The 22270-nt window shown below is 43.2% G+C and overlaps 1 protein-coding gene across 1 annotated transcript in view; it reads left to right on the forward strand.

Moving 5' to 3' along the window:
• The first annotated feature begins 509 nt into the window (after positions 1–509).
• Positions 510–22270, forward strand: part of MBOAT1 (membrane bound O-acyltransferase domain containing 1) — a 49949-nt gene continuing 28188 nt past the window's right edge. The window contains exons 1-2 of the mRNA XM_018555679.1: positions 510–646; positions 19639–19784. Coding sequence (XP_018411181.1) covers positions 563–646; positions 19639–19784 — 230 coding nt within the window. The 5' untranslated portion in view covers positions 510–562. The remainder of the gene's footprint in view (positions 647–19638; positions 19785–22270) is intronic.

Below are 22270 nucleotides of genomic sequence, written 5' to 3' on the forward strand. Positions count from 1 at the left end.
ACAACACTTTACAAAAGTAGTCCTAGGGACTTAATGGTCATAGAACTGTAACAGGGTTATAGGGTGAGAGATGTTAAAATAGCAAATGTGACATTTTATGAGTTTTCTGACTTCAGGCCCAAAGTGACGCATTGTTTCAGCATGAAGACAGGTTCCCTTTAGTAAATCTGCCCCATTGTCTCTAATGTATGTGAAAAATGTCTGGCTCCCTTTTAGCAGAACGCAGCGCCCGCTTCTCAATACCCGAAGTGTCCTTTGATTTCCTTTATGTCAATTCATAGTGAGAAAACCAGATAGTCCACCTTCCGCGCTCGCTCAGTCCCACTCTCCCTTCTGTGCCCCCCTCACCCAGGTCACAGAGTGAATGGAGTCAATGGACACACCCAAAACACCGCAACTACTTGTGATTGGTGGCCCGGACTGAGTGGGCGTGTCCGTACGCTGCCAGAGATACGCTGTGTTTGGTTTCCTGGGTGTGTGGTTGTGTACACATGTACCGGCTCCCCGGGCTCCGGCCACTGGCGGTGTGTGTGCGGAGCGTCACAAGGATGCTGGATGAGTGATGGCAGCTGACAAGTTCTCCCGACCTACAGGGTCCTCACTGCTGCTCCCGGTCAGCGATCTCCTGCACATGCCCCTGGAACAGGTGAGTGCTACTGATGGTGCATAGCACAGACAGCTTCCTCATTCTGGACAAAGAACGCGTTATATGAAGTATGATACAACGTTAGATTTATCATCGGTGTTCAGATCTGTACTCCTCTACTGCTCTATGATTGTTGTTCAGATCTGTACTCCTCTTCTGATCTATTATCGGTCTACAGATCAGTATTCTACCAACCGATCTATGATCAGTCAACAGATCTGTACTCCACCAACCGATCTATGATCAGTTTACAGATCTGTACTCCACCAACCGATCTATGATCAGTTTACAGATCTGTACTCTACCAACCGATTTATGATCAGTCTACAGATCTGTATTCTACAATCCGATCTATGATCAGTCTACAGATCTGTACTCCTCTACGGATCTATGATCAGTCTACAGATCTGTATTCTACAAACCGATCTATGATCAGTCTACAGATCTGTACTCCTCTACGGATCTATGATCAGTCTACAGATCTGTACTCCTCTACTGATCTACGATCAGTCTACAGATCTGTACTACTATTCAGATCTATGATCAGTCTACAGATCTATGATCAGTCTACAGATCTATGATCAGTCTACAGATCTGTACTCCTTCACCAATCTCTCCTCAGTCTGCTGATCTGTACTCCTTCACCAATCTCTGCTCAGTCTGCTGATCTGTACTCCTTCACCAATCTCTGCTCAGTCTGCTGATCTGTACTCCTTCACCAATCTCTGCTCAGTCTGCTGATCTGTACTCCTTCACCAATCTCTGCTCAGTCTGCTGATCTGTACTCCTTCACTAATCTCTGCTCAGTCTGCTGATCTGTACTCCTTCACCAATCTCTGCTCAGTCTGCTGATATGTACTCCTTCACCAATTTCTGCTCAGTCTGCTCAACTGTACCCCACCAATTTCTGCTCTGTCTACTGATCTGTACTCCTTGACAGATCTCTGCTTAGTCTACGGACCTCTACTCCTCTACTAATCTCTGCTCAGTCTTCTGAGTTATATGGTCTAGCAATCTATACTTGTCTACCAAGCTATACAGTCTACCGATCTATGCTCAGCCTACTGATCTGTACTCCTTCACCAATTTCTGCTCAGTCTATTGATCTGTACTCCTTCACCAGTCAATGGTCAGTCTACCAATCTCAGCTCAATCTTCTGATCTGTACTAGTCTACCAAGCTATACAGTATACTGATTTCTGCTTGTGATAACGCAAAGCGCATCAACACTGTGTGTTAACATGCCCTGCATTGGGCAGCCCATTGATTGGCACCTCAACGGCCTAGAAAACAGATTTGAACAGATTACAGCGTCAGCAAGGTGCACTGGGATGCATTGTGCCATTCCAAAAAAGCGAGCGATGCCATGCGTTGCGGTGATTTACACAGGAGCATGCGCATTCCCGCAGTGCAATAGTGTCAACAGGGCACATTAAAAAAGTTTGCACTCTGTAAACATATAGAATACAAAAGTGCATCAAAGTGCAAAAAAAATGCATCTAAACCTTCTACAATAATCTGAAGAGCTGGCCCCAATTCTCTCAGTCCCACTTCCTGTTGAGTACAAGATCACAAGGGGCAGAGCAGTCTCCAGCAGCTTTCCATCTATTAGCTAGGAGAAGTAAGACGGGAGGAGAGGGGAGCAGAGAGCAGGTTATATCTAGTGTTGCTGTGTCTGTGTATTTGTAGGCACACACAGCTTACTAGCACACACAAGGGTGGCTCCATAGGACCCTGCAAGGGAAAGGAGCCACCTCAAAACAGGATCTCAGGGCACCAGCTGATTTGCAGGGAACTTTTACATATCAAAAAGTAGCATCCATTGTAAAGGATTTTAAAATAAATTAAAAACCTTTTGACTTTAATATCACTCTAAATATCTCTGTAAATCTTTCTAAATTGTTCAGCAATTGGTTCTGTGATTGTTCCCTCACAAATTCAGCGTGCATGGTGTGCATTATAGCGTTCATAAACAACCCGAATATTAACTGTAGCTGATTGGCTGCAATCACCGTTCATCGAACCTTTATCCGCCTGACTCCTTTGATTTTTCAGTTGAAGTTTGTCGAGCCTGGTGGTGTCAGCAGGGCCAGCCATGGGCCGATTCACAGCCATTGGCTATAATTTGAAGCCTTTACTAGATGTAGTCCTTTTCATGTACCACTGTACACATATTTGAATTCACTTCCCTATAAGGAGCTGGCGGCATGTCAACCACTGATTCACTTGCATGCTATCTCCAGGTGTTGCTGAGCTGTGGTTTCCATGAGACTAAAGCTGCCCGTACACCTGCCAATTTCTTTCGTTCAACCCGCGAGCTGAACGGAAGAAAGTGACGCGATTCCTCCATCAACACAAACAGCGTGTTGATCGAGGAATCGCCGCTGTTTGCATTGTATTCCGACAGGTGCCGCCACCACCTTTCGGAATACACGATTAGAACGGGCAGCTCACAGGCTGTCGGCTCTGATCTTACGAAGATTTCCCAGCCGGCTCCTTTGATCAGCTGATCGAGGAATGCCGGCTGAAAGGGAGTCAACAGCCCCATACACTGGCCGAATTTCGTCCGGTGCATTAAAAAACGTCCGAAATTTGGCCAGTGTATGGCCACCTCTACAGTGTGCTAGCCACAGGCCAGCAGACATTTATGGTGAATGGGCTTCTATTTCACTTAGTATGAAGTTCAGATAATGTTTCTTTACACAATGAATACTATTGAATGTCAGGGCAGAGTAAAACTTGCCTTGGCTGTTTGGCTGGCCCTCCAGGTCCATGACAATTTTGGTGGCCTCAGACTTTGGAATGGTTGATCCTTTCCAGAGTTTTATAAGATTCCTTTCAGTAATGCTACAGATCTTGATTGTTAAAGATGTCCATCAATGTGTGAATGAACCAACTGTTGTCTGGTATCTGTGATCCGAGCATTTCATGAACAGGAACGTTCTTGGCTGCAATTCCTGCTCACGTCAATGGAAAGGGGAAGAAGGCACAAGCCGGCACTGTTAGCACCCATTATTATAGGAAGGATCAGGATACACAGTGTATAGCTGTGGGAATGACGGTCACAGTGCATTACTGCCACTGTTCACTTAGCAAGAGAATTCCCTTTCTACGTGTGTAGCCTATTTGGCTTTAGTAATTCAGCCCCATTGTGAGGCCTTTGGATCATAGGTGCATGTCCATACTGCGGCCAGCTTTAGTAACTCTTCATTCCTTACCTGCTCATCTTATGACTATTTTCAGAATCATGGGCGACATCAAGTAAAATGGTCTTTAGTGAGTATATGTTATGTACCTTGCAAGAGTGTCCCAATTATTTGCTAAGAAATTGGCTTGCATGTGGTATTTTCATGATCTGTGGCACTAATCAAAATTTACTGAATCTCAATATAGAAACATTTTACAACAAACCTTTTATCTATATACTCTCCTCCAAGTTATAGCGGCAAACTCATAGAATTCCCAGTAGCACACTTAACTGCTAACATGTGCTTTTAAGTTCCTTATCAGTCATGTAATGCCTTGGGGAAGCTTAAACAAGAACTCCGCCCAAAAGCTATTAGTAGGGATGCACCGATACCGAGTATTTGGGCGAGTACTCGTACTCACTTAAATGGTCCTGATACCGGAACTTCAGGAATCAGGAAGCCAGGTGGCGAGTCATTACACTCGCCTCTAGGGCTGCAACAACTAATCGACATAATCGATTATAATCGATTATGCCGATTAGTGGTTGCAGCCCTAGAGGACTACAAAACCCAGCAATAGTACATTATAGCTCGCGGTATTCTGCATTGCGCTGTATAATGTACTATTGCTGGGTTTTGTAGTCCTCTAGGGCTGCAACCACTAATCGGCATAATCGATTATAATCGATTATGCCGATTAGTGGTTGCAGCCCTAGAGGACTACAAAACCCAGCAATAGTACATTATAGCTCGCGGTATTCTGCATTGCGCTGTATAATGTACTATTGCTGGGTTTTGTAGTCCTCTAGGGCTGCAACCACTAATCGGCATAATCGATTATAATCGATTATGCCGATTAGTGGTTGCAGCCCTAGAGGACTACAAAACCCAGCAATAGTACATTATAGCTCGCGGTATTCTGCATTGCGCTGTATAATGTACTATTGCTGGGTTTTGTAGTCCTCTAGGGCTGCAACCACTAATCGGCATAATCGATTATAATCGATTATGCCGATTAGTGGTTGCAGCCCTAGAGGACTACAAAACCCAGCAATAGTACATTATAGCTCGCGGTATTCTGCATTGCGCTGTATAATGTACTATTGCTGGGTTTTGTAGTCCTCTAGGGCTGCAACCACTAATCGGCATAATCGATTATAATCGATTATGCCGATTAGTGGTTGCAGCCCTAGAGGACTACAAAACCCAGCAATAGTACATTATAGCTCGCGGTATTCTGCATTGCGCTGTATAATGTACTATTGCTGGGTTTTGTAGTCCTCTAGGGCTGCAACCACTAATCGGCATAATCGATTATAATCGATTATTGCAAAAGTTGTCAACTTTTTCAATAATCGATTATAATCGATTATGCCGATTAGTGGTTGCAGCCCTAGAGGACTACAAAACCCAGCAATAGTACATTATAGCTCGCGGTATTCTGCATTGCGCTGTATAATGTACTATTGCTGGGTTTTGTAGTCCTCTAGGGCTGCAACCACTAATCGGCATAATCGATTATAATCGATTATTGAAAAAGTTGTCAACTTTTTCAATCATCGATTAATCGGCTTCTGATTGGTTGGCCCTGTTCACGGCTCCACACACGCTGCGCGCCACACTTCTTCCCCACCTCACGCTCGCCGCAGCCAGGCCAGCCCACCCGAATCCACGCTCCACACGCCGCACCTCCTCGCGCTCACCGCCCGCCCACATCCTCGCCGGGCAGTGAGTCATTACAAGCCGCCCTGCTTCCTTGATGGGACTTCCAGTATCGGCGAGTACTGGAAATTTTTTTTTACTCCATACCGATAAAACGGTCTCAGTGCACCCCTAGCTATTAGTATTTAAATCGTGGTAGTTAGTTTATGGGAGAACCTCTGTGAAACTATGAATAGATGTGCCTGCAATTTTTGGATAGAGAGTGTATCAAGCATGTATGAGTGCTTTCAGAGTAGGCTTGCACACTATGGGGTCGGATATTATCTCAAATGTAATGTAATAATGCATTATGGCAACTAGATGGAGCAGAGGAACATAGGAAACAATTATTTCTTTTTTTGTGCTTTTCAGCAACATCTAGTGGTTATAATGCAATATTACATTTGAAATAACATTCGACTTGTAAAGAAAATATACTAAGAACATTTTTGCAACTACTGTATGTTCACATAGTGAATGATCACAGCGATTCGCAGGCCAAATTGTTTATAAATAGACCTCCTATGACCGTGCTCTCAGTAGACACCAGCTTTATCTAAGGAGGGATGATGGTCATATGATCTGACTGTAATCTACTGTCTATATAGGGGTAGTCCGTGATGTCTGCAGACACTCCCTGGTTAACCAATCATGAGGGGGAATCAGTCAGGATGGCACATTTAAACCATGATCATCCTTAAAGAGACATTAAAGTCAATGTTAAAACAATGTTTCTTAATCCAATCTTCTTTCCTGTCCTTTCCATCTGTCCCTCCAGCGTGGCAGCTGGTCTTCGATTCAGCGCTGACTCCTCTAAACTTGCTGGCACTTCCTGTCGCACGGTGTCTGCATGCGGGTGCACGCGTCCATAGACTTACCTTGTGTCTCTCCTCGTGTCCCGGCCGAAAATGTGAACTGCGCATGCGCCCGCCCCAAGATGCGTTGCGGCCGCCCGAGAATTTTCACATTTTCGGACAGGAGCGCGCAGGGAAGACACAGGTAAATATTAACCCTTTTCAAAGCATTTTTTTTTTTTTACACTTTTTGCATAAATCTACTGCTTGCTAACAGTAGATATATGCAACAAAAGGAGGGTTTAATAACCCTTTAAGGACAGAAGTACAGAAGTGTAAAGAAGAACTCCAGAAAGTGTATACCTGCGACAGTGGGGGGTTAACTTTAATGCAACATTTAGGCTTTACTTTTACCCCTGCGACTGAGGGGTGGATGCTTTAGGCTGCATTTGTACGGGGCATTCCTGCAGCAAGAACCTACGGCTTCTATACCAAAGCTAAATCTTATTAAATGTATTAGGAGTTTATCCATGTAGACTTTTGAGCACTACCTAAATTTGTATGATATAGCAGCCGTGGCTCATGAGCTCTGTAAACATTCTAAAGTCACCTCTAGATGTCCGGTTGGAAGAATAAAAGTAAAGCTTGTACATGTTTGCTTAAGAGCGGGGTGGGCAACTCGAGTCCTCCAGCTGTTGTGGAACTACAAGTCACATGAGGCATTGCAAGACTGACAGCCATATCAGAGACAGAGGCATGATGGGATTTGTGCTTTAAGCAAGCTGGAGGTCCGGAGTTGCCCACCTCTGCTTTAGAGAATACAAAATGTCGCTAACTATTGTTCTTCTCTGTGGCCTAGGTTTTGTGTGCTCAGATTTTGGGACCGGCACTGCATGTATGACTGTGGTAGCTTATATGGAAGCACCAAGAAGCAGGAACTCATGGTTGCACTTTTGTAGATGTTACAAAACTACTTGTGTTTCCTGCTTATGAACCTCTGACTCAAGATAACCTTCAAAATGGCAAATATGAATCAGCCACATATGAATGAAGTGAAATATATTAAAATGTACACAACACGACATGTGTACACTTAAGTACCCTGTCACACCAGTTTCGCTCTGCTGTGTTAATATGTGTTGTGTGTGAAAGTGTGTTGTAATGAGCTATTCATTTGAATGTGCTGGCAATGCTCCCCCAGCCCCCACCCGATGTGGTACTGTGCACTCCAATGCAAGTGCATTACAGAGGTGAATTGTGGCGCCATTAAAGTGTTGCTGCATTGCAATGGTGTGAACCCAGCTTAAAGCCCATTTGTAGCCAATTTTTTTTTCTCTTATAGTTTTAAATGGAGTGCAAGGAGTACAACCTGTTGTATTGCTCCTAACTTCCTCCTGTTATTGAGACAGGCTGTTAGGGGACTCTCTCAAACAGAGATACAGAAAACCATTATAGCACTTTTTATTTAGTAGGATGCTGTCTGTGTTCCTAATGGGGCAGTTCTCCTCACTTTCCGTATGGTTGCCAAGGCGGGTAGTAATAAGGGAAATAATAATAAGGGAAAATACTAGGGATGCACGAATACCAATACCGAGTATTTGGGCGAGTACGAGTACTTGCCCAAATGCTCCCGATACTTATCCTGATACCAGAACTTCGGTGTCAGGAAGCCGGGAGGCGAGTCGTTACATGCCGCCCGGCTTCCTTATTGGTTGAGAAGCCAGCTCCATGCTCTCTCGTCACTTGGTGCACTGGGAGTATGTAATATGCAATACTGCCTAATATTGTAGTTTGTATAGTACAGTTAGGACTATATAACCTACAATATGGCATATAAAAAAACAGAGATAGGGGCTACTTGATGTAAAACAAACCATGTGTAGTGTGTGGATCAGGAGTATATAACATAAGATATAGCGCAAAGGTCGAGGCTATGTAATATAGAACATAGCAAATAGAGTGACCGTTCACCACCATTGGAAGTCATTTGTGTTTAAACTCTTCCCCCGTTTCCCAGCATTGATAGTCAGTTTTGTTGACATCTAGCCTAGAGCTGCAGCTAACGATTATTTTCAAAATCGATTAGTTAGCCGATTATTAAGTTCGATTAATCGGATAAAAAAAAAAATGTAAAAAAATGGCTCCAGTGATGGGACTACTAGTTTGTATTGAGATTGTAGTCCATCACAGGAGCAAGCTTGGAGCGGTAGAAGTAAAAAGAAAAAAAAATAGCTTGGAGCGGTAGAAGTAAAAAGAAAAAAAAATGTGTGGTGTGCAATATAGTGAAATGAAAAGTGTAAAATTATACAGCAATGAATGCAGAATGGCACCGGCTATGGAGGACTACAAAACCCAGCAATAGTACATTATACAGCACAATGCTGTAATGTACTATTGCTGGGTTTTGTAGTCCTCTATAGCTGGTGGTATTCTGCATTGTGCTGTATAATGTACTATTGCTGGGATTTGTAGTCCTCTATAGCTGGTGGTATTCTGCATTGCGCAGTATAATGTACTATTGCTGGGTTTGTAATCCTATATAGCTGGTGGAATTCCGCATTGCACTGTATAATTGCTGGGCTTTGTAGTCCTCTATACAGCGCAATGCAGAATACCACCAGCTATAGAGGACTACAAATCCCAGCAATAGTACATTATACTGCGCAATGCAGAATACCACCAGCTATAGAGGACTACAAATCCCAGCAATAGTACATTATACTGCGCAATGCAGAATACCACCCGCTATATAGGAATACAACACATCCCAGCAATACATTATAGAGCACCATGTGGGGGGAAAGTGCAGGCTTACCTGAGCAGTCTTCGAGCAACTTGTTTCTGAGATCGGGCCTGTCTATCGTCGGTTGTCATCCGCCCACACCTTCTCCTCCTTACTTCTCCCCGCGTCCCTGTGGCGATCGTGGATGTGGGTGAGCGTGAGGCGGGGAGGAGGTGCGGCTTGTGGAGCGTGGATGCGGCCGGGCGGGTCTGGCAGCGGCGAGCGTGAGGTGGGGAGGAGGTGTGGAGCCGTGAACAGGGCCAACCAATCAGAAACCGATTAATCGATGATTGAAAAAGTTGACAACTTTTTCAATAATCGATTATGTCGATTAGTTGTTGCAGCCCTAATCTAGCCCTTATCCCTGGTACCCAGCATTGGTAAATAGTGGTGTTAAAATATATCCCCCTGTTCCCAACAATGGTGGTCACTGGTCAGTGGTGTTGATCCCCCCCTTGCCTTCCTTCTGCAGCATTGATGGTTAGTGTGTTTGCCTTAAAAAGAGCTTTGTTTCCTGTGGCACTGCTCCTTTCTGCCCCAGTCTGTTTAGGTCATTGGCAGAAAGGTCATGTATATGCCTAGCCATGCGTCATGTTGTGTGGCCTACAAGGAGCCGCTCTACTGCTACAAACTCTCCTGGCTGGTAGTTGCATCTTTTGGGAAAACTGCCATTCATTCCTATAGAGAAGCTATCTGTTGTTGCTGGGGGGCAAAATAGATGGCCACTTTAAAGCAATGTATGGGTGGAGATTGAATATTGTACCTTGTTTAGCTGCCATAAGAAGACCAAGGGTGGTCCATCCACTTTGCATCCACATGGATTCTAAATCTTGGGTGGCTCTCTGTTGTCGGTGTATTCATTGCTTAACATTAACTTTGACAATATCAATCCATAGTATTACTACCATAATAAATCATTTAGACAGTATTATATTTTCTTCCATTGATAATATAGTAGTGTCACCGTGTACCTGTATCGTGCTTGTACCACCTAGCACTGGGAATAAGCTTGTAAGCAGCACTTGGTTACCTCCACACCTGACCGACACTGATCTAAACATCTTGGAATGTAGAGGAAAGGCTTTCTGAATATAATCTGAAGTGACTGTTTGGTTTAGGAAAAAGGACTGCAATGTATATCTAAATAAGCCCTATTAGTCATACTCTGGGCTGCATTTGCAGTCTTCCAAGTAAGTATTTTAGCACTCTTTCATTGCTGAATAACTGAGGCAGAACTTCTGCTATGGTATTGCCCTTATTTATATTAGTTTAACTGTACTTTTTATCATAATGTTAGTATGCGCGCATTCGTGCAGACAGGGGACTTTACAATTTTAATTTTATTTTTAATTTTATTTTTTTTAAACTTTTTTTTTGTTTGTACCGTACTTCATTCTATCACATGGGAGGCTCACAGGCCCCCAATGTGATAGTACATTGGAGATGACCGGTTCTCTTTACGGTGAAATTAGGGGTCTAGCAAACCCCTAGTGTCACCTTTCTCTTCAAAAGCTTCGGCTGGGGAATGACAGCTGCCTGCTGAGGCAGCTGAATGTAAACACAGCAGGCAGTGATTGTGAACAATTGCCAGCCTGCTATTGGCTATTTCAAGTTGCAATAGCCAATAGGAGTATGGCTATTGCATCCTCCCACTGCCTGCTGTCAATCAGTTGAGGAGGGGCCTGAAGGACAAGGTCTGCTCCTTTGCTGATTGGCAGTGGGCGAGTGCAGTAGCCAGCATGCTATTGATTACTGCAAGTTAAAATAGCCAATAGCAGGCTGGCTATTGCTGCCGGCCAATGGATGGGAGACAGTTGAAGGGAAAAGGGTTGGGTGGGCGCACCGAGTAATGCAATCACAGCGACTGACAGCTGGTCTCTCCTCTCCGCTGGGTGCCAGCCGCAGCAGTCTGTGTCCCCTCCCTTCCCAGCTGCCTTTGCTGATACAGGTGGGGAGAGCAGCGGGCTCCCAGAGGAGGAGAAGAGCTGTTGCTGAGGAGGTGGTGGCAGGGCACAGTGAATGGGCTGACAAAAGCCCCGGCTCCAGGACGCAATTTCAAGTCGCAATGGCGACGTGGTGCCTGGGATTTGTCGAGACCTGCTTTTAATTATGTGGCAGGCTTTGCGACATTTTACAGGACTACAGTATTTCCTGCATTGCATTACAACTTCACCGAATATTATGACATATAGCCATTAGTGTCTGTTTAGCTACCGGAGCTGTAATAAAACTTTGCACAGATGTACCTATAAGTTCTACTGCTGCTCATATTGCATTAGGTGTGGTTAATGATTTTGAAATATGTCATGATACTGCATATTTTAATTAAAAGAGCAAATGATGGTAATTGTAAACATGGGTGTTTAAAGTGTTATTAAATGCTTAAAGTGACACTAAACTCAAAAGGTAAATCTTAAAAATGCATTCAAGTACCCTATTAACAAAAATTGAATTTACGAGGGCGAGTCAAAAATTATCCACACTCCGGTTAAATTAAAATGTCTGTTGGCCGCACTGTTTTATCAGCGTTTTCTGTTCAAGGCTACTGTCTCCCCAGTCACTGCTGTACAGGTGTGAACGTGTTATGTCAGTTCATTTGTAACTGCGATTCCAGGAAAAAATAGGTGCCCCACTTGTGATTTGCACGAAAGAAGCAAGCAGTGATTATATTTTTTTGTGGTCTGAGGGTGTGCCTGGTGCCGTTATTTATCCAAGACTTTGTGTGCAATATGGAGAAAGTATTTTGTCTCAAAGAAGTGTGTATGAATGGATAGAGAAGGAAGGTTGTACAAGTGTTAGCCATCAAGAAGGAGCCGGACGCATGTCCATGGCTGATGACAACATTGATCGTGCGTGTGAAATGATCTATCGAATAGACGATTGAGAGTGGATTATGTGGCAAATAATTTGCAAATCAGCCATTGTTTTACCTATCAAATAATCGACAGACTTAGGTTTCTGAAAAGTTTGTGTGATTTCACGATTTAACCAATTTTGGTTGTATTTCTGTTTATTATGTGAAATAAAATAAAAATGAATTCAAGTACCGTAACTATTAACAAAAATATAGCTTATTTGTGCATCACTCAGCTGTAGATCCTCAAATCATCTCGAATTCATGCTGACACTGTCCTTCGTTCTGGAGGGGGGCTACTTTTGTTCCCCATGGTCCCTGTGTGTGTTGTAAAGTAGCCACCGCTCCAAGCTCACTCCCATGATGAACTAAAATCTCAAAACAAATTAGGAAACTAAACATGAGATTATAATCCATCATAAGAGTGAGCAAGAAGAATCTATTGCGGCAGTGTATTCGATATGTACTGTACATGTACTACATTTAGAATGCACTGCACAATATATTTACAATTCTGCACTGCTAATATGAAGGGGTTAAAAAGAAAGCCTTTCAGAAGCTTGGTGGTCCAAATGTTTTGGCTCTGGGTGACTTTGGCACTTGAGGACCTGGACAAATTGGCAAGTCATTGTAGAAGAGAACTTAAGGTTATCTGTCTGAAAGTTGAAACAGAAATGGATCTTTCAACACAATAATGATCCAAATCACACTAGTAAACCCACCAAGGAATGGCTCCATAAAGAAGAAATAGAGGGTTATGGACTAGCCTAGACAAAGCCCTGATTTTATTCAAATAGAATTTCTAATGGAGGAGTGGTCAAAACTTTCAGTCAATATTAGAGACTGGTTGGCAGGTATACCAAACACCTACAAGAAATATTCTCGGCTGCAGGGAACAATACCAGCTTCTGAGGTCTATGGTTTCTAGTTTTGGTGTGCTAGTTCCACCATTCTTGCTTATCCTCTCCTGTATTCTGTCTTGGTGGATGACTTGGGAAAATCATAGTTCATTCATTTTCAGGAATCTTTCAGGACAACACTCAGTTCCTTCCCTATGTAATGTTAATGTTAGAGGTATATTTTTTGCCTGTTTAATTACATTTTTACAGACTAAGGCACCAGTGAGGAGGGCAGATTTTTTATGTTAACCGTTTTTTGACAAAAGTGAACATGCTTCAGCAAAAATCTATTTTATTTGTAGGTAGATTAGCATATGTGTACCTGTTCCTTGAACAGTTTGCGTTAATGTAAATAGCAAGGGTGCATGCAGGAGAACAGCTAATAGACAAGGTAATGGGGGTGTTGTCGTGATTTCACTGCATACAAGAAATGTTAAAAATTAATTCCAAGAGTGTGTAACTGTTGTTTGTCTCTATTTTTGGACAGGTGCAGTCACCAATCTGATATGTTAGGTATACAGATCACAAAATACAGAGAAGGGGCAAGCAAAACAGAAGACAGGACCACAGGCAATATTGATTCTAAAGACCACAAAACTAAATGGCAATAGACTGTGAAAAAAAAGTGTTTGCACATGGTTCCGGATCCAGAACAAATCTTTATTCAATGGAGGCAGAAAAACAGACAACCTGCAAGATCGCTATCGCTGGTTTTATTTATTGATTGAATAAAGAAAATTTGTACTGGACCCAAAACCATATGCAAACACTTTTTTTTTTCACTGTCTATGACGAAGGGCTGGCGGGAGCCTTGGATGTGCACCAGTATTGAACTGTATTGGATGCAGGAAACCATTCTGTGTTTCTCTTTAAGTTTATCAAATGGCAATAGGCACTTCTGTTTTATAGCTGATTGAAATATGGTTGTGGCTTATGGGCATGTATTTTGAATTCCGCTTGCAAATGGTGAGCACTTAGCACTACCCATTGGTCAGTGCAGTCAGAAGTGCTTCTCATTGGTCAGCTCGGTCAGGTAACTGCGCTGACCAATAAGTGCTTCCATATGGGAGCAGAATTGACATTACTGAGAGCAGAGTTGCGTTGCAGTGTACGGGTCCTACACCGGCAGTCGCGAAGGGGAATGAGCATTCATACAGTGGAATTACCCTTTAAGCTGTTTGTACACTGCTTGCTTGAATTCTGACCTGTTGACTTGGCCGTAATTCTCTTTAGCATAGTGACTGCAGCCAATCGGAAATAGCCTAGCGTGGATGGTGGGGATTTAAACCTTTTTTTTCTCAATCAGCCCGGGTGGCTGAACAACAATAAGTGTATGGCCAGCTGTAAATTTGTACCGCCTGAGCAAATGTAACAGTAAAGTACTGATAAAGCAAATTATACTAGTTGGTAGTGTATTTTGTCTCTTGCCTTTGTTCAACATAAGTTATACCCCCAAGCATAGCGGGTGATTTGAAAGAGACACACAGCAGATTGCATACATCTAAAATCAGATAGTCGTACTATAATGATGTAACAATTGGTGTGTGTAATGATAGTAAAGAACACAGTCACATTATATTTTCTTTCTGCTAGCCTAAAGGAATAAAATCAATGCATGGTAAAAGTATTAATTCAGTTAATGGTATCAAACACTACAGATCCTTAAAATTTCCTTTTAAAACGTGTACCAGCACAAAACACATAGGCCTTTGTAATGCTGTTGTTAACTGGAGAAGAAAGTTTGTTCATGTTGGCGGCATTTTTTTTTCTTCTGCATTTTGCACATTTTTTGCATTGCACTCAAGCATTCCAACTTCCCATATAATAAACTCGAGAAACCCCAGGTGAAATTTTTTATGGAAAAAGGACAAGGTAGATCACTATGAAACGCAATTGTTCACCAATCTGTATAAATAGACCTTTGTCTCCTAGAAAATATGTACCGTGTGGAATGCAGTTGTAGAACCACTAAGGGACATTCCTTTGTACTGCTGTATTATATTGTAAATGTGACTAGCTTGTTGGTATAGGTACAGCTAAGCTGTATATGAAAAACATGTGTCACAAGTACAAGAGAGCTGTATATTAAATACATGACAGACTGACTGTCATCTAGTGATCATATATTTAATGAGATATACAGTACAGTCATATCTCTTAAATTTCCAAATTTTTCTAAGATTTGCAGATATTTTCAAATCTGAAGTTCATATTTTTATAAACACATATTATTCTTACCTATCCTTCTTGTTTGGTGGTCATCTTCCACCGATATTTCAGGTTTACATATGCTCATATGTGTAATTGTGTAGCAATTTCTTTATCATCCATTAAGGGGAACAGACGTTTAGGAATTCTGAAAAGACGGGGTTTTATGCTGCTGCCCATAGGAGGTTTGGACATTAGTAAACAGAAAAAAGTTGAAGGCCAACCTTCACATAACCCAGCCTCTAACTGGCATACCTCAGTTTAGTGCTGGCGTCCTGGGAGTTTGGACATTTTTTTTCCCTCCGCTCTGCTAAAAAAAAAAAGTATAACAATAGTTTTCACTTTTTTTTAAGACTTCAATCAAGATCCTTCATACACACTGATATTATTTTTTTTTTCCGGTGACTTCATTCAAGATTTCCATACTGCTGCATGAGTTGGTCTCCTCAGAGCAGCTCTCCTGATAGGCATCCCCTCAGCATCAGCTTTGGGGGGGACTGTACCTCGTTCCTGCTGGACTAGAAAATTGCGGGGTTAGCCTGAAATGTAACCTTCTTGCACTGAGATCTGCATTGTGGCACTTCCCAGACCAGAATGTACTGGTTAGGTTAACCACAGAGTGCTTTCCTGGGTCTAGAGCTGTGGTTTAGCCTGTGGTGTGACCCTCTCTCTGAAGACTCAGTGTGTGAGTAGTCCTCTAGAGGTGTCGAGGCTCATCTAGAACATCACCTAAGAGCACTGGACTCTGCATTGTGGTGCTTTGCAGACCTTGATGTACTGTGTTAGTTGGCTGCAGAGCACTTTCCAGGTCCAGAGCCGCTGGAGTGACCCTGTCTCATAAGACTCACAGTGGGCCTTGTTGCTGATTGTCACGCGACACAACATGTCTGCTCAAAGACCGTCCTGTTAAGGGTGACCTCCGCCTATACTCCACTAATGGGTCTGGGGACATTTACCAAGTATCCCTTGATGGATCTGACACCTGTAATCTGGAACCTGGGACCCATATCATTATCGGGTCTTTTTCTGTGAAGTCTGTTTCAGCTCTGTTGTCTGTGTCACCCCGTGTCCATGGGGACTTCTGTATCTGCTAGGGACTTTCAAGCTGTTTGTGCCCAGCTATTGGATCTTTCTTTTATTAATTTTATTATACAGGATTTATATAGCGCCAACAGTTTGAGCAGTGCTTTACAATAGAAGGAAGACATTACAATACAATTCAAGATAAGATGGTAAGGAGGGCCCTGCCCATGAGCGCTTACAATCAAAAAGGGAGGGGCTAGTGATACACGAGGAGGTAGCTGTGTGGGGATGAATTGTTTGAGAATATGGTGGTTCAGTGGTTAGTTTGCCTAAAGGCAGTCAGAGTAGGAGATAGACAGACAGGTTGGGGTAAAGCGTTCCAGAGGATGGGAAAGACTCTAGAGACGTCCTGGAGACGAGCATGAGGCGTTGATGAGGGAGCTGGAAAGCAGGAGGTCTTTGGAAGAGCAGAGGGGACGGTTAGGGTGATACTTTGACACAAGGTTTGAGATACAACCGGGGGGCAGAGTTGTGGATGGCTTTGTAAGTGGTTGTTAATATTTAGAATTTTCATAGGGGTTCTAAGCATGCCCTGGCACCATCCATGGCAGAGTCCATCGCAAACATGGAAGGCAATCCACAAAAAAGCTATTCCAAAAATATGTGCTCTGATTTGCGCTACATTGGGGCCCCATTCATGGGCAACTTGCTAAATAAATATCTCTCAACAAAAATGTAACTTATTTGTGTATCACTCAGATGTAGATCATCAAATCATCTCTGAATTTGTGCTAACACTGCGCTTCCTTCTGGAGGGTGGCCCTTTATTCCACATGGTCCCTGCGTGCGTTTTAAAGTAGCCACCGTTCCAAGCTTGCTCCAATGATGGACTACAATCTCAATACAAATTAGGCAACTAAACGTGAGATTGAAGTCCATCACTGGAGCAAGCTTGGAGCGGTGGATACTTGATAACACACGTATGGACCATGTGGAACACAAGTAGCCACACTCCAGAAGGAAGGACAGTGTCAGTATGAATTCAGAGATGATTTGAGGATTTACAGCCGAGTGTTACACAAATAAGAAACATTTTTGGTAATAGTTAAGGTACTTGAATGTATTTTTAAGATTTAACTCCTGAGTTTTTAGCGTCAGTTTAAAATAAAAAAGCAGTACACCTTTGCCGTTGGATCTTATTTCCATTACATATAAATAAAAACAGATTGAAAGTTTTCTGTTACTGATTGCCAGAAACCACAAGCAGACTACCATGAGGAAACAACATAACTGCTTTCCTCATCCTGTTAAACAGAGACCTTTTATGTGGCTTCACATCTGCCATTTTTGAGGTTGAGCAATGAACAGCACGATTAGTTGCTAGGGAGTGGGCTGTGTAGAATCCTACCCTACTGTAATTCTTGGAGAGAGAGAGTGCAGGCATCTGCCAAGCATGCTGGAGTTTAACCCACACCATGTGAAAAAAAAGGAAAAGGTGATCTCTCTCTCTCAGTCTCTATATATAATTATAGCTGCTGACTGCTGTGTCTATCAATTTCCCAAGGCAGCTAAACATGTGCAGCTGACTTTTTAAAAATAATTTCCATTTCAAATTAAAAGCCAAAAACTTAATTGCAAGAATGAGCGATGTGTTTTGTCTTACATGAATAAAAAATAAATAAAAAAACTAGCATGCAGTTTTAGGATATTTTTGATTTTAAAGTGATATTAAAGTGAACAGATTTTCATAAGCTATTTCCAATGCAGATGACATCTCTAAGGCTGGGTTCACACCTGGGAGTTCCTGTAGGCGCGTTTTATGCTCGTTTTTTTAGCATGTTTTTTAGTCCAATGGAACGCGCGTTCGACGCTCGTTTTTTAACCTCTCTGGTGGTATGATTTTTTTCCGCTTTCTTTTTTTTGTTTTTTTAAAAACTTTCAAACTTCCCGCCGGTTCCGCCCCCCTGCCACGCGGACGCTCGCAAGGGACGGAACCTGGAAGACGGCAGCGGCCGGAGGACATGTGGGATCGCAGACAAGGTAAGACCTATGCTGTTTTCCTGAGTGTGGCTCGGGGTTACCGGTTTGCTAACCCTGAGCCACACTCAGGAATACCAATGGATACGCGCTGCAATCGGCCCCTACGCGAAAAAGAAGCTCAAGTACTTTTTCGCACGTAGGGCGCTTTCTGCGCGACAAATCGCACTGAAATACGCCCAGGTGGGAACCATGCCCATAGAGATTGATTTGGATTTCACTTCTTGAGCGTTTTTCAGCGCTTCGATCAGCGCTGAAAAAGGCCCTGGTGTGAACCCAGCCTTAGGGCTAGTTCACACCACAAACAGTACGTTCCGTCCCGATCTGGTGTCGGAATGCACTGGATCGCATCCCGGCCAGCTCTCTGCGTTTAGGGGCAGGAGGAGGCTTGGCAGTGCATTGAAGTCAATGGCCCCGCAGCCACACACCCCGGCCACAGTGTGATCGCCCACACCTGAACGCGTGGCACATCAAAATAGTGTATGCAGCATTTTTTCTGACCAGATCTGAACGCAGACATTAATGTGCCACGCTTTCAGGTGCGGGAGATCGCAATGCTGCTGAGGGGCGTGGCTGCGGTGCCATTGACTTCAATGCACCGCCATGCCTCTGAACGCAGGGAGCCGGTCGGGATGCGATCCAGTGCATTCCGGCACCAGATTAGGCTGGTGTGGTGTGAACTAGCCCTTATAATGAATGTTGCTTCTAGATGTTTAAAAAAGTTAAATGTTTTAGATTCTTGCCGAATCAGCTGGTCCCCTGATATTTCATTTTAGAGTGGCTCCTTTCCCTTGCAGGGCCACACGGAGCCACTGAAAAAAGAAAATATTGAATTGATAAAAGGAAATATTTTAAAAACTGTTGTGCAAACTAACCGGAGAATACTTTTAAAAAAAATAACTTTTTGTCCATGTATGTCAGCTTATAACAAAAATATGAGCAAGCTATTTAATAAAACCCCCTATGTACCCCATAAAATAAAACCCAGCATTGGCAGAGGGGGGCTGATTTTGATTGAATAGCTGTCATCAGCGGCTTGTCAAATATTGATATACAGAGGATCGTCGTGGGGACCCTTATGATATAAGCTTATGGTCGCTGAAGCCATAATCTTTTAGCAGAAGGCTGAATGCTAGCGATGTAAGGCTTACCGAGCTGGCTGTTTTGTTCCGACTTGTGCCTTACATTGTTGGCAAGGAAAGGGTTAAAACACATGCACCAGAACGATTCACCTGCAGTTAATCTCGGATAAACTGCTTAATAAATATGCCTCTTAATAAGTCAATGGAGGGAATTCATAAAAGCTGGAGCAGACAGAATCTGGAGCAGTTGCCCATGGCAACCAGTCAGCTTCTCTCTTCAGTTTGTTCAGTTAAGCTTTGAAAATGATACAGAAAAGCTAATTACAATGGGAAACTGCTCCTGATTCTGCCTGCTCCAGTTTTCAAAAATTCCGCCAATGAGTTTCGTGAAGACAAATCAAATATGTTTATTTTGCTATTGCAGGTCAACTTTGTGGCTTGTCAGTTGTTCGCCCTTGGTGTTGCTGTTTGGTTCCGTACCTACCTGAGCGCAAGCCATGCACATGCTACTGTGCGCCATGCCTTTACCACCATCATTGGAATTTACCTCACAGTGTTTTGCTTTGGATGGTAAGTAATATAGATCTTTTTACTGCGCTGTAGGCATGAACCTATATAGCAGGCGTAAAAACATTCAGTTCTAGCTGCTGTGGAACTACAAATCCCACAAGGTATTTAAAGACTCTGACAGCCACAGGCATCATCCCAGAGGCAGAGGCATTATGGGATTTGTAGTTTTATCACAGCTGGAGGGCTGGAGTTTGCCTGTCCCTGGTATATTGTGACAAGTGGAATGTGAATGGAATCTTTGTCAAGAATATTCTGTTGCAGAGAATGCTTCAATTATGGAAACGTGTTTCTCTTCATTGAGTCAAACCCTGAGCAATAACATAATAAAAACTGAGATTGAAACTGGAACTCATGAGAGATCTTGGATGTGTTGTGAGACAGGACATTGTCTGTACAAACTTTGCCCTCTCTGCTTCTAATCCACGTACATAATGTCTGGTCTGTGTCAGGTTCAGCTGTTAAACTGAGCAAATATTGTCTATAAACAAGAGGCCTGTGTATTCTTATTGAAACTTTACCTCTGTACAGGAGCTTCCTGTATTAAAGACCAGTCGCTGCTACTCTCTGTTCTTGTGCAGGGTGACTGGTCTTGTCTCCACCCCTCCTGTAGTTTTCTCCAGGCAGCCTGTAGTGGGCGGGCCTGCTGGGTCCCTCCCTCAGCTCTGCTCTCTGCACAGTGATGATGTTACCACTACTTTTTACAAGTGGAATTATATCCTTTATGGCTAAATGTATGGATAAATATATTCAAATATAGGTTTGTAGGTTTTGCAGGTCTCTGTAAATTCGTTATGGTCATAGGCTTCAGTGTCTGGCTTTGGTTTGATGCATTATCTGTGCAGAAAGTACATTTTAGACTGGCCATGGACCGAAAGATATTTTCCCAAGAACAATGGATAGGAAGATCTCTTTGTTGCGCTAGTGGTAAGCATGCCATGGTCCTTGACCAGTAAAGCCACTCTTGTCAAAGGAGCCGGTCAAAAAAATTCTTCTGCAGTCATTGTTCGTGTGTCCAGACAGCAGCACACCCCCGCCACTGTCAGAATACAATAACCTGGTGGGGAAGGGAGGGGGGTGCAGGGGTTGCAATCAAGCCCGCAGTGCTGAATGAGAAAAAATGACGGGTGTATGGCCAGAAAGGGATCAGCACCTACTCCTAAAAAGATATTCCTTCTCACAGTTCAGCAATAGCCTGATAATCACAAGCAATGATTGAAGTTGATAATATCATTTGCAGTTATCTAGGCTGGGGTAGGTCAACCTTAGCACTCCAGCTTTTGTGGAACTACAAGTCCCATGAGGCATTGCAAGACTCTGACAGCCACAGGTATGGCTCCCAGAGACATGATTGGATTTGTAGTTTTGCCACAGCTGGAGTGCCGAGGTCGCCTACCTCTGGTCTAAGGTAAATACTATGTTAGGGAAACATTGCCCAGTAATCAAGAATTAAAGGTAAAGAGATTTGTGGAAGAACTGAAACACAAGATTAGTAATCCCAGAAATGCCAGTCCTGTTATATTAAACATAGGGGTGTAGGCCATAGAACCTGAGTGGTTTTCATTAGCACCAATTACTTCCTGTCATTAGTAGTGTCAATTGACCCAGTAAGCATTGTTATTGTGGAATGATACTTCTATAGACAGGTCTGGGAGATCAGTAGTGGAAGGAATTGATGACCTTCCAGACCTTCTTTGCACTTATGTGGCTCCCTTAAAGTGTCAGTAAACCCAAAAATGTATTCTCCCTCTGTGACTCTCTATTTTCCCTAACTATGTGGTCAAGGTTCATTAAAGAACAATTATTACTTACTGAATACATGGTGATCCTGCCTGTTCATAGTGCCTCCATACCTCGGTATGACAACGCTATGCCGGCTGATCTATAATCTTCTGCGTTGCCACTCTGTTCCATTTTCCAGGCTGTAGAAGTTATCTACTTCCTCTTAGTTTCCTAGCTAGCTGCCCCAGGTCTCAGTCCTGCACATCTTGCGGGGTGGCTCCATTGCCTTGATTGATAGCGGAACGCTTCCTCCTTCTTCTTTGAAATACTTACATGGGCCAGATTACAGGGGAGAAAGCATGCTCTGCAGTAAAGAAGTCAGGAAGATTGAGCCACCCCATATGACATGCAGGAGTGTCACGTGGGATGCCTATCCGGGGAGCCACGTGACTAGAGCAATGATTGGCTTTGTGTGGCCATGGGCCAAGGACACAAACACACTGCAGTGATATGCGCCGGACATGTCACACTATTGAAAATATCTCCACCACTAAGCACACTGAGCTGAGAGGGAAGAGGATATGGATCCTGTGACCGAGGTAAATAATATGCAGAAAAAAAGGAATTCTATAGTTTATGGACAATCAATTTGATGCTCTTTTGAACTAACATAAATGTAGGCATGTCAAATTGGGTTTATATGTACTTTAAACCCTTAACTCTCATTGCTAGCAACTGCGCAGGATCACTGGAAGTACAGCTGTTAC

This window comes from Nanorana parkeri, unplaced genomic scaffold, assembly GCF_000935625.1.
Source record: "Nanorana parkeri isolate BGI_ZX_2015 unplaced genomic scaffold, ASM93562v1 scaffold208, whole genome shotgun sequence".
Lineage (NCBI taxonomy): Eukaryota > Metazoa > Chordata > Amphibia > Anura > Dicroglossidae > Nanorana > Nanorana parkeri.